Source organism: Mercenaria mercenaria, chromosome 8, assembly GCF_021730395.1.
Source record: "Mercenaria mercenaria strain notata chromosome 8, MADL_Memer_1, whole genome shotgun sequence".
Classification (NCBI taxonomy): domain Eukaryota; kingdom Metazoa; phylum Mollusca; class Bivalvia; order Venerida; family Veneridae; genus Mercenaria; species Mercenaria mercenaria.
Genome location: NC_069368.1, coordinates 34121337 through 34134569, shown reverse-complemented (window position 1 = coordinate 34134569; position 13233 = coordinate 34121337). Strand labels below are relative to the sequence as shown.

The following is a 13233-nucleotide window of genomic DNA, read 5'->3' as shown; positions in this document are numbered from 1 at the left end:
GTCTGTCTGAATACCAGTAAAATATATTAATCATCATTAAACAAACTTCTGAATACTGTTGAATATGGTATAAAACCACAAGCAAACACAAAAACAAGAAACCATAGGAAATAGTTGCTACAAATACTGATATTATATTCTAATATTACTTACTGTTTTTGATTCCAACTTGACCTTGATTCTATTGAGCCACATGTTGCGGTAGATTTCTGCCCAACAATCTGTGTTGCCCACACTTCCTTGTTGTTCCATACAATGTAGACACAAATCGTAAATGTCCGCCTTTTCTGCTGGTAAATCTATCAACTCTCCTTCATTCTGACAACAATGAACTGAGCATACACAAACTGCACAATTTACAGAAAATTAAAAAAGCTATTTAAAAAGAAACATGCTTTCACTCAATACATTTACAATTTTTCCATGTAATTTACTCAAATGAGTAATGCTCCAGTGATAATAATAATAAGTAAAGGAATACAAAGTCCCATACTGATTACGGTGCTATAAAATGAAGGAACTACTTTTCATCTAGTTACCATCCTATAATTATGCAGTCTCATTTCTGCCAATTACCTTGCTTGTCTAAGTTACTCGTACAGGATTGACAAGAGCAGAAATGACCCTCAAGCATGACCATAACCTCTAAGATTTGGGTCTTGGTCTTAAGTACGATATGCCATCTCATTTCTGTCATTTATTTTTGCTTGTCTAAGTTACAGGCTAGATAAGAAAAGACATGACCCTCGAGTAAGTCCTTGACATTTGAAATACAGGGCCTCAGTGTTTGCATACAACCTTATTATTCATGCCAACTTCAATCAAGATAGCTCCATGCATGCCACAGTTCAGAAAATTATACAGTGGACAAAAAAAATCGCCTTAAATCTAATTTAAAAACCTCCACTAAGGATCAAGCAGATCTACTTTTTCTTTGATAATAAAAACTAGAGTTGTCACAGGAGTGACAAATTATACCCCCACAATATGGCCTTGTCACAGAACTAAGCCAATGTCAAAGCCAAACTTGCTTGACCTTAGACTTACTGACCTCAAAATCATTAGGGATTATCTGCTGGTCATGATCAACCTCCCTATGAAATTTCATGATCCTCGGCCCAAGCATTCTCATGTTATTGTCCACAAAAGGTTTAAATGTTCATAGTCATTCTGACCTTTGACCTTTTGAACTCGAGATCAATAGGGGTCATCTGCTGGTCATGAGCAACCTCCCTATCAAGTTTCGTGATCCTAGGCCAAAGCATTCTGAGGTTACAAACAGTTTAATTGTTCTGGGTCACTGTGACCTTGACCTTTGATCTACTGACCTCAAAGTCAAACTTGACCTGTATTTCATGATCATGTTACATCTGTATACCAAAATTAATGATCCTAGGCTGAAACGTTCTCAAGTTATCATCAGGAAACCATTTAACTGTTCAGGGTCATTGTAACCTTTAACTTTGACCTACTGACCTCAAAGTCTAACATGATCTGTATTTTCTGACATTACACGTGTTCCAAAAATTATGTTCCTAGGCCCAAGCGTTCTCAAGTTATTATCCCGACCATTTTGCTGTTCAGGGTCACTGTGACCTTGACCTTTGATCTACTGACCTCAAAGTCAATCTTGACCTGTCTTTTCTGATGTTACACCTGTGTACCAAAAATTATGATCCTATGCCCAAGTGTTCTCAAGTTATCATCGGAAACCATTTTACTGTTCAGGGTCACTGTGACCTTGACCTTTGACCTACTGACCTCAAAGTCAACCTTGACCTGTATTTTCTAATGTTACAACTGTGTACCAAAAATTATGATCCTAGGCCCAAGCGTTCTCAAGTAATCATCCGGAAACCATTTTAATCTTCAGGGTCACTGTGACTTTGACCTTTGACCTACTGAACTCAAAGTCGAACCTGACCTGTATTTTTTGATGTTTCACCAGTGTACCAAAAATTATTTGAATCGGTCAAGCCTTTCATGATTTATTGTTTGGAAACCGACCAACTGACAGTCCGACCGACCGACCCACTAGCTCACTCCTATATACCCACCAAACTTCGTTTTGTAGGGATATAATTACATCAATTTGTTCGTAAAAGTGTTTTAAATACAAATGAAAGAATGATTTTCATATAATTTGTTTACGACATTTGTATATGATAATGCAATATGCAAAAAAAAATATCACTAACCTTGAAGAAGTCAGCAATTTTCTCTGGAGGAATTTCATGTTTTCTAAACTTGATGGTACAGTCTCTATAAAACTTGAACCTGGCATGTCTGGACTGCCAGAGATCTGTACTGCTCAGTCTTTCCTTCTCTTGTTTCAGCTAAAGAAAATATTTTATACATCAATATGAACATATCATTATAAAATGTATATAAGCTGCAGTGCTAAAACTGGTGAATATCAGCTCCAAACACAATGAAATCATTAATATTTGTGGGGCATTAATGGACTCTGTCGTTGCATAAATCTATGAATCTAAATCTAAACAAACAAGAGCTTCCACTATTAGTGGCAAATGCCCCCAATCATTTATGCCAAGTAATTTTAAAATCCCTTCATCGATGGCAGAGTTCTGGACCGGACATGAAACAGACAATGTTAACCTTTTAACCTCCATGTGTGATCTTGACCTTAGAGAGCTTTGGGTCTGAATCTTGTGCATAACACATCTTCTCATTATGGGGAACATTTATGCCAAATAATTCCAAAATCCCTTGACAAATTGCAGTGTTATGAACCAAACAGACCCTGTTAACCTTTGACTTCTAAGTCTGACCTTGACCCTGGGGATAGGAATCTGGTTCTTCGCTTGACACATCGTCTCATTATGGTTAACATTTATGCCAAATTACTTCAAAATCCTTTCATGGATGGCAGAGTTATGGTCCAGATATGAAACAGACCCTGTTAACCTTTGACCTCTGTGACCCTGACTATGAGTCTGGGTTTTGTACATGACATGTCTCATTATGGTGAAAATTTATGCCAAGTTATTTCAAAAATCCCTGCATGAAAGGCAGAGTTATGAATCGATCATGAAACAGATCCTGTTTTAACTTTTGACCTCAGTGTGACCTTGACCCAGGAGCTAAGGGTCTGCATCTTTGCGCATGACATGTCATCTCATTATGGTGAACATTAATGCCAAGTTATATTTTTGTCAAAAATTTAAAATATTTTGTATCATTAGTATTAACTTGTATTGAATCTATTGATCTACATTACCTCCCTTTATGGCTCTGATTATCTGAGGTAATGGTAAAACACTTATATTTGGTACAATTAAATGAAAAATTAATTAACTTTATGTTCATATTAACAAAATATATGGCAGCCACATTATAAAAGAGCCTCTGGCACTGACCTCCAAAAGTTTGCGAAAAGTGATCTTTCTTTAAAATAGAAGTTTGATCATATAATGAACATTAGAACATGAGTTTTTGTGTCTAAACTGTTTTTAAAATGCCAATTCAAGAAAAAAACATGCCCATGTCAGTAATTGAACCTGGGCTGCCATGACAATAACACTTTTCCTGTGTTCTTGACCAACTTATCACAGGAATATGTACTATATAAGGCTTTATAGTAAAAGACAATATATAATTCCAGTATCCCGTTACAAACATTTTTAAATTTGAATGAAACAAGAGCTGTCACTAATGGTGACAAATGCCCCCGCAGCACCTTGACCTTTGACCTGGTGACCTTGACCTATGACCTGGTGACCCCAAAGTCAGTAGGGGTCGTGTACTAAATTACTATCAGCATGTGAAGTTTGAAGGTCCTGGGTGCAGTGGTTCGCGAGTAAAGTGCCTTCATGCAAAACGATAACGTTGTCACAAACGAACAAACAAACTAACTTACTAACAAACAAGCTAACGGACGGACTGTTGAAAACTAATATGCTTCCATTCGGGGTCATAAAAATGGTAAAAACAATAAAGTCTTATATATTTCCACAACATATTATCTGTTGGTAATTAAGTTTGAAAGCCTTCTTCAGAAATATAACAATACTTTTCTGATATCTAATTTTTTTTTTGTACAATCTGGAGGTTAGTGTCTTTAAGCAACACCATGGAAATTACACTAACAAAGCCGTCAAAGACATCCAGACAAACCTGACGTATGGTGACATGATGAGCACAAATTCCTGTAATTTTGGCAAACTTTCGTGCTTCTCCAAACTTTTGTTTGTTCATTAACTGGTCAATCACTGACAAACATTCCTTCTCGTACTGTTGTGATGAAGCTGTAAGGAGAGCTGAGAAATTCACTTGCTCTATTTCCCCCTCCTCTATACACTGTAACATCTGACTCTGTCTACGGAAATCCGGATCTTTAATAAAGGAACAGATACATGTGTGTTATTTGGCTATATTTACCAAAATCTGTATCAGATTTTACAGTGTATCTAACAGACATACTGCAGCCTTCATATTAATAGAAGCATTTTTTTTTTTTTGAGAATGAGGTTTTCGTCAAAAGGCAGCCTGTACAACATGCTAACATTTTTACTTGGTATTTTGAATTATTTCCTTGCTCTGCTTTGAATATCATTATCAAACACATACATCTTATAATCTGCAGAGGTGTAAAAATATACACTAGTCTGACAGTATGCAGCAATAAATTAGCAGGAGTAATTAAGTATATACACTCCAACTTTATTCACTCGAACTTGGATAATTCAAACACTGCCCTTTGCTCAAACTCATCTTCCGGTCCCAGCAAAATCCCGGTATAATGTTCATAGTTTGATGGCTTGAGCTACTGATAATCAAACAAATTTTGCCAGTCCCGTCGAGTTTGAGTGAATGAAGTTTTATTGTACTTTAAGGTAGTGGGGGCAAGCGAAATTTAAGTTCCAGTTATCGATAGTTGACATGTTGGTACAATTTACATTATACAGTAACTTGGCCAGGACCTGACTATGAGTTTAAGCAAAGTTGGTGTAGTATCCCATTTCAAGCAAACAAAGTTCGACTGTATGTTGTATATGACACTTTTCTCGTATCGCTGGATATAAAAGAAATAATGTAAGTAGAAGTTTGGTGCTTAAACTGTTATTAGGGGTAGTTCAACTTGCATTTTATCAGGGTTCTGCAAGATATATTAACTGTGGAGGAACTAGTCAGACAAACTTTGATAAAGGTATCACTTACCTACATGTTTGAACACTAAAGTTATACTCTCACTATCAAGGATCTTCAGTAACTGTGCGACTTTATGAACACTAGGGGTTGAGGTTAGCATGTATTGTATGATACGGTAGGTCGTCCTTTCCAGCCAATCACTATCACCGATACATTCCAACACTCTTACACTCTTCTCATGGTTGAACTATTTTTAGAAACAAAGAAACAACCCTACATATAACTGAAAACATTGAGTTTTTCTATAGAGGAGGGACATAGTTTGCCTTTAAGAAAACTGAAGGACCTAATGAACTCATAATTATGCTTTGCCAGAAGGCAAACATGTGGATAAACTTTTCTGTACAACTCCTGAGGTTCTATCAAAACCATGAACATGTTTCCTTCATATACAGTCAAACCTATGTTGATAATCACCTGTGAAAAAGGACCACCTGTGAGCAGAAACCACCTGTAAAAAGAAATCACCTGCCTCTACAAACAACTAAATTTGTTTCCAACTGAGTTTCAACCTGTGAATAAACACCACTTGCAGACTACTTTTAGAGATGTTATACACAGTGGTTAAACCATTTTAAAATGTATAAGTATAATTCAAAATACAGATGTTTCACCATTACTGTTATTAATTTCCTGTACTTAAATATAAGAGTTAATAAAAACCATTTTTAAAAACTGTTGTACGGTTGAACATGCAACCATCTGTGTTAAGCAAGCACCTGCCTTAAGGAGCCAGTTAGCTAACTTCCCAAAACTTTGTTCTAATTTCAACTTTCCTGAAGCAGCCAGTTAGCTAACTTCCCAAAACTTTGTTCTAATTTCAACTTGCCCGAAGCAGCCAGTTAGCTAACTTCCCAAAACTTTGTTCTAATTTCAACTTGCCCGAAGCAGCCAGTTAGCTAACTTCCCAAAACTTTGTTCTAATTTCAACTTGCCCGAAGCAGCCAGTTAGCTAACTTCCCAAAACTTTGTTCTAATTTCAACTTGCCCGAAGCAGCCAGTTAGCTAACTTCCCAAAACTTTGTTCTAATTTCAACTTGCCCAAAGCAGCCAGTTAGCTAACTTCCCAAAACTGACATTTTGTTCTAATTTCAACTTGCCTGAAGCAGCCAGTTAGCTAACTTCCCAAAACTGACATTTTGTTCTAATTTCAACTTGCCCAAAGCAGGCAGAAAGTGTCACTCTCCTGACTGGCTGCTTTATACAGGTTTGACAGTATAATACAGTGCATTCTCTATACAGAAAACACTACTAGCAAGACTTAAACATGTTTGCTGTAAACAGATTCTTGCTCTGTAAAAGTTTTTTTACTATTAAAGAACTTTCAAATTACCTAACTAGCAAGAAAACTTTAATGTCTGTCTCTGTAGAGATTTGTTTTCTCTTTAAAGGAATCCTTATCAGAGGTTTTACCAATCAGTTATTGCCTTTTAGTGAGGTCGATAAATCCTCATACTGACCAAACCTAAAGGCAATAGCTGTTTTTTTTTTTTTTTAATCCAACATTTCGTAGGTTAATTGACTACTAAGACATCAAAAGCAAACATTTACAGTGTGTGGTCATTTTTTCCAGTAAAGTGTGTATGACATCATGATATTGTTATGACATCACATCTGGAGATTAATACGTGTCTTTGACTTAATCCATGAGTCAATACAGCTTTTTATCATTAAACATGTGACTGTGTTCACACCAATGGAAATGGTTTAACCCTTACCTTGCTAAATTTCTACAATGAGCTTGTCCATCTTCCAATTTGGACAGTACCATTAACTGTTAAAAGGGGTGCTTTCAAAAAAGATACTGGCTGAACAGTGAACAGTGCAGATCATGATCAGACTGCATGGATGTGCAGGCTGATCATGATCTACACTGGTCGCAAAGGCAGAATCAATCGTGTATAGCATGGTCAGGGTTAATAAATACTACAATGTATTACCTGAAACACCGATTCTTTAAACTCATCCAGTAGAAGTCTGCAGTTTCTGTAGTTCTGTCTCTCACTGAACTCAGCATAGAACTGTAGAAATGGCAGCAGTGGTGAACTCTGTAAATGACAGTAAGTTACATCACAGACAAAATCATTAAATCATATAATAAATCAAACTTGTCAACTTTACACAAGTGCAGTGATTTGATTATTTGAGTAAAGAGTAGATAAAGGCAGTTCTGCATGTTTTAATTTGACGATTTTTATCTACAATGTAGAATTTTATTGACCAGTAACCGTTAATTTTCAAAACTTCAGGATATACTAAGAAATTTGGCGAATAGAAGAGTTTTGAGTGCTTGATTTTCTGCTTGACTGATTTGAATAAAATGAGTATTTCAGAAATGTCTTTATACAGCGAGTCTATGAGAAAATCACAATTTTCGATGACATTTTCATAAATAGAAAAAATTCTAGACAGTAGATTTTAATGAAACTTCTCAAAGTCATAAATAAACATGTAGTCTATTACACAGTAAAATAAAATGTAATGGTTCATGTGTCTGAGATATTTGTTTATGATAAATACCAGTAAATACAGGTTGATTTTGAGACATTATTTGGAATGTTATGGTGTCAACATCTTTGGATAGTTAGTAAAATTGCTATTTTTATAGATTATCACATCAGTTACCATGAATTCATGGGATGAATTTTGTTTCCATATGCCAGGACCAGGCTTTGTTCTATATTTTCCGGAAGAATTATGTTACGCCATCACTTCAGGTTTATCAAACATACAGAACTACCTTAAGGCCACCATTGTAAACCATTCGATCTAAAACACAATAACCTTTCTTCAAACACATGACCAAGGAAATTTGCTATAAAAACTGACTATCCTTATCTGCTAAAATCATTGCTTAAAGAGGCATAAGTCCATTTCATCCATATAGAGTGTACTGTATAAGCAGAAATTTTCGTGAGTGTTTAAATTTCGCTATATTCACGAGGCCCTACATCTTGCAAAAGTTAATCCTTGTGTAAATATTCACCATTTTATTTAGTATAATTCAAATTCAAGTAGGATACTATTTTTACAATTCGCAAATATTAAGCCTCGCAAACAAAATTTCAAATACGCGAAATACTGAACCAGTGAAAATATGTGCTTTTACAGTATAAGGACCCTCAGAGTGTATATGGAAGTGATGCAACTGTTTGTTGCTGAGGTAACCCAATTTTATTGAAATTGTGTCGTTTTATGCAATGTTCATTTACCTGCTGAAAAATGTCAAATCCTGTAACAAGCAGTGATCCCCATTTTTTACTTATGAACAGATCCAAGATGGCATCTAGGGTATGCATGGTGTATCTCCAAGGTGATTTCCCATAATCCTCTAGGAACTGAGTATGCTCTGTGACATCCATCACGGCTACCAACCAGCTGCTGAGACAAGGTAATACCGAAGCACCCTGAAATATTTCATTAATAAATCTCATGTTCTCTTATACAGCATGATCAGAGACAGATTTAAGGGCAAGCAAATGGACAAAATGAAATGGGAAGCATGTTTTCTATAATGCCATCTATGTACTATGTAGATGTACATGGTGGACTACTGACAAAGTCTCTCCCCTTACTTCCTCCCGCTCAATTTGACCAAGGCAGACAAAATTGAAAAAGTTCAAAATTATCATCTTAAAACAGTCATTTAAAATGATCATTACACAGGACAATCTAGTGGAAAAAGGTGACTTACATCTAGACTTGCAGCTAACTCAGCAAACAGACAGTTCCTCAATGTGATGGCATGCAGCAACAGGGACTTCCAGGGATATTTAGTGGCTTGAGAAGCAAAAACAACACCAAACACATCACATGGCGCACTGTCGTGTGTCACTTCCAGAACTGAAAATATTTTTTTCATAATATGAAGTACTAGAAAATACAAATATGCAATTAAATCTAATATGAAATGTAACAGTTTACCTACATTTTTAAAAGTTTTGTTTCTTTAATTTGGTTTTTAGTCATACTGACACAATTTTGAAAGTATGGCCTCTTTCCAGCTATGGGGTAATAGCCTGCCTTCCATACGCTTACTTAACGGTTTCCCAACAAGGAATAATTCTACATCCACTGTGAGGTTTCAAACCTGCCGCAGTGAGGGACAAGTGATAAAATTTAAGTCAGCGGCCTTAATTGCTTGGCCTTCAGGAATGTTTCTGTCTAACTATAAAAGAATGCCTTTATCTGAGCTATATACCTCCAGTCAATCAATGTTCACGAAACAGGGAACTTTATCATGTGATAACAGCCTGGGCTTCAGGCATTAAATGGAACAGTGTTTATACCCTTGGGGGCCCCCTCTAAGTGTAAAAGAATCTATTTTATCAAACAGGAAATATATTGGTACCTATATCCTCGTCAAGGTTATCATCATCCTTCAAGTTTCCCATCATCCTTGCTTGACCTTCCTCATCATCAGATGTACTTGATGCTTCTGAAAGGTTTTATTTACGGTCAGAAAATAAAATTATGCAATGTTCATGAAAGTAAAAAATATGTTTCTCTTTTTAAATTTCAAACTGAATTTTGTTATTTGGGGAAGCTGGCAGTTACTTGGGGAGACTGAAAACTGAAAAAAACTTAAGCTCAGGTCTTTGTTTGTTTTGAGTTTAACGCCGTTTTTCAACAGTATTTTAGTCATGTAACGGCGGGCAGTTAACCTAACCAGTGTTCCTGGATTCTGTACCAGTACAAACCTGTTCTCCGCAAGTAACTGCCAACTTCCCCACATGAATTATCAGAGGTGAAGGACTAATGATTTCAGACACAATTTTGTTTCTTAAATAGGCATGGAGAACATACGCCCCACCCGAGGATCGAACTCGCAATCCATAGACCAACGCTCTATCCTACTGAACTAAGCGGGCAGGCTAAGCTCAGGTCTAGAAATTAACAGAAAAATCTTCTAAAATAAACTTAATTAAAGTTCCATAAGGATTAAAATTTTATGTTAAAAACGGATAAAACAGCTGTCCAAATAGACGTTAAGCAAAAATATACGGGGTTAGAAAAGTATTACTTTTAATACTGCACATGAAACTGTACAGTTAGAGCTATATTTGTATAAAGGGAAGTTATCAAACACAACAGATTCAATAAAACCTACTACAGTTACTGTATTCATCAATATTCAAGCTTTGTCAAATATTATAGAAAACAATAATTATTATGATCATACATAGAATTTAAGATGATATTAACACATTTTGTGTTGATATGAAAATGTGGCAGCTGCATTTTAAACAAAGGCAATTATTTAATTAAGGAGCCCTTAAACTCAGGTCCAGAAGCAGTTTAAACAGTCCTATGACTTACAGACAAATCCAGCATCATCCTGATGCTCTAGTTATCAGTACCACTAATTAGGTTAATTGACTACCAGTAATAAAAATCCAATTATCATGCTGGGTCAGCAGTGCTTCTGGGGTGCTGTACCTTGTGCACACTGAGATAAGAATCAGGAAATAATAAATAAAATAGATGATATGTTAAAAAGAATATATGAAATCAAAATGAGACATTATGTAAGAACATGTCAAACAGTTAATAGTGGTTAGTGCAAAATAATGAGAAACTACATGATTCTTTTAGAATATGTACAAAAAACTTTTTATTGAGTTTCAGCTGGTGTATATAATTTTATTTAATTGAAAAGACTTAGATACAATGTGTGTGATCAGTGATACATCTTAGATTAGATGATTTCAAAATCAAGACGAAGATAGTGGTAAGTAATTTTATTACTATAATTTATCAATCATATGTTGTTGATACGCCAGACACTGAATACTTACAAGGAAAAATATGAGAAACATCAAAACAAGTTGTATTGTTAGTTTTCTATAAAAATAAAATCATGAACATTTTATGCGACATTCAATATAAGTTGGTCATCAATTTTGTAGGAAACAAATAAAACATGGGGAGACCATATCGATACCCATAGAAAAATTGCGTATTAATAATAATTCTGATCAACAAATGTTTCTATAAGGAGTAAAATTCTAATATTAGAAGTTTTCATTAGCATTATACATTGTGATGTTGCACACAATTTACACATGTATTCAAGCGGAGCGTGGTCAAGTTGATAAGGTGTCGGTCGCTCAATCCAGGGGTCTTGGGTTCAAGCCCCACTGGGGTCGCGACCATGACTTCTCATACGACACAAGTACTGGTTTTTCGAGGAAGTGGACTCGAGAGTGGTTCCAATAAGCTTTATAGCTTTAATTACAATCATGCTAAAACAAATTAATATCAACTAATTCAAATATGTAGTCTGTCACTTAGATGTCATCAGTGTTCTCTGCAAAATTTTATTTTAAACTGCTATATTTTTGTATGATTAATATAATAATAATGCGCTGATCCAGAGGGTGTGTGTGTGTGTGTGTGTGTGTGTGTGTGTCGGTGGGGGGGGGGGGGGGGGGGGGGGGGGGATTCCAGCCCCCCTACCCCCGCCCCTGGAGAATGAAAAAAACATATATACAAAGAAGAGGAGAAGGAAAGAAAATGGTTTATCGAAAAAGGTAACATTTGGACCGCTTTCAAAGTGTATATGGCTGAATTTCAAATTTTTCCAGGCGTGTGGGTGGTGTGAGCTGGTCGGCTACCTTTCTACTTCAGCCTGTTCAACAAAAAAGTTTGGTAACCTTGTTCTTGTAAATGGCTAGCATCCACAAAAAAATCAGTTTGTTTAGTGTACAGGGACAGGAAAAATTATGCTGCCATCAACTATATACATGTACAGTGACAAATATTTCCACAAAATTTAATTGAACTATAAGATGACTCCGGACACATTTTACGGACGGACGGTCAATATGCGATAACATTGTATGTTTCCTTGGACGTATACAAATATTTATAGCTGCTTTGCAATGAATTGTTTGTCATATTTATATTAAAAATTACCTTCTCAATATCGAATGTGAGCATGAAAACATTTATAATATTTAAATTCTAGTTCATACTATATTTCCTAAGAATGAATATACATGTTTGTTACGGGAACACATGAGAATAAGTTGTTGTTACTATACTTTTTACAATTAAAATATCTATACATGTATTTAACGTGTACTTAACACTAAATCCTCCACAGCGCTTTTGTAACGACAGTGTGTTTATTTTATTATTTCCGCGGCGGTCCAGGTTCGATTACCAATGCGGTCATCTATTTTTCTTTATTTGGCATTTATAAAATAGTTTATAAACTAAAACTCATATTCTAATGTTCATTATATAACCAAACTTCAGTTTGAAAGAAAGATCTTGTTTTAGCCTAAATCTGGAGGTCAATGCCTTGAAATATGTTCTACAAAGCTTAATTTTCGACATTAAAACAAAAGAGTTTTGATACATACATTAATTTCTATACTTAATCGGACAATTATTGAATAAAAAATTTGTATAGTGACACTGTGAAAATACCTGTTTATATTAATATATATATATGTGTGTATATACTGAGTGAAAGTAGTCTATTTCCGACTGCATGTATTTACATATATAAAATGTTACTTGATCTTTATCTTGTATCTATTGGTAATTGCCCCGAGATAACATGTGGTAATGATAGTCAGTGGATCCCCATGGTTCCCTGCGGTGAAAAACTGATTTCAGGTTTCACGTGCAATAATCACCTAGGTATTAATTAAGTCCAAGAAAAGTGGTAAAAATCATAGATATGGTAGTAAGTCGTAGGACTGTAAAGGAGTTGACACTAAAATTTGCAAATTTAAGCAAATCTGCTAAAAACTAAACACTGGTACTACAACCCTTATAGCTGATCATTATAACATTTTAATAAAAAAATAATTCAGATTTTACCTGAATCGCCTCCTTTTACAAGTCCAATTCTAGAGTAGAGATTTGATCTTACATCTTTGGCTACCCTCTCCGAGCGATGCTTCACTTGAACTTTCTTTTCCTCAGCTTGAGTCGTCCTCAGCTCTGCATTTGCTAAGATGTATCTTAAATGTTCCTGCAGGTAACTTGACTGGAACTTGTGTAGCAGATTTTGTAACTGTAACAAACAAGTATGCTGGGCTACAA

General features: G+C 35.4%; 1 protein-coding gene across 3 annotated transcripts in view; it reads right to left on the bottom strand.

The window, feature by feature from the left end:
* LOC123566611 (spatacsin-like) overlaps positions 1–13233 on the bottom strand; it is an 87179-nt gene that overhangs the window by 15442 nt on the left and 58504 nt on the right. For 2 of the 3 annotated variants that reach the window (XM_053549704.1, XM_053549705.1), the window contains exons 21-29: positions 13009–13204; positions 9524–9610; positions 8867–9015; positions 8385–8579; positions 7113–7220; positions 5182–5359; positions 4138–4355; positions 2199–2336; positions 154–318 (exon numbers count right to left, since the gene is read on the bottom strand). In XM_053549704.1, coding sequence (XP_053405679.1) covers positions 154–318; positions 2199–2336; positions 4138–4355; positions 5182–5359; positions 7113–7220; positions 8385–8579; positions 8867–9015; positions 9524–9610; positions 13009–13204 — 1434 coding nt within the window. The remainder of the gene's footprint in view (positions 1–153; positions 319–2198; positions 2337–4137; positions 4356–5181; positions 5360–7112; positions 7221–8384; positions 8580–8866; positions 9016–9523; positions 9611–13008; positions 13205–13233) is intronic. The other variant, XM_053549706.1, reaches the window with a different exon arrangement.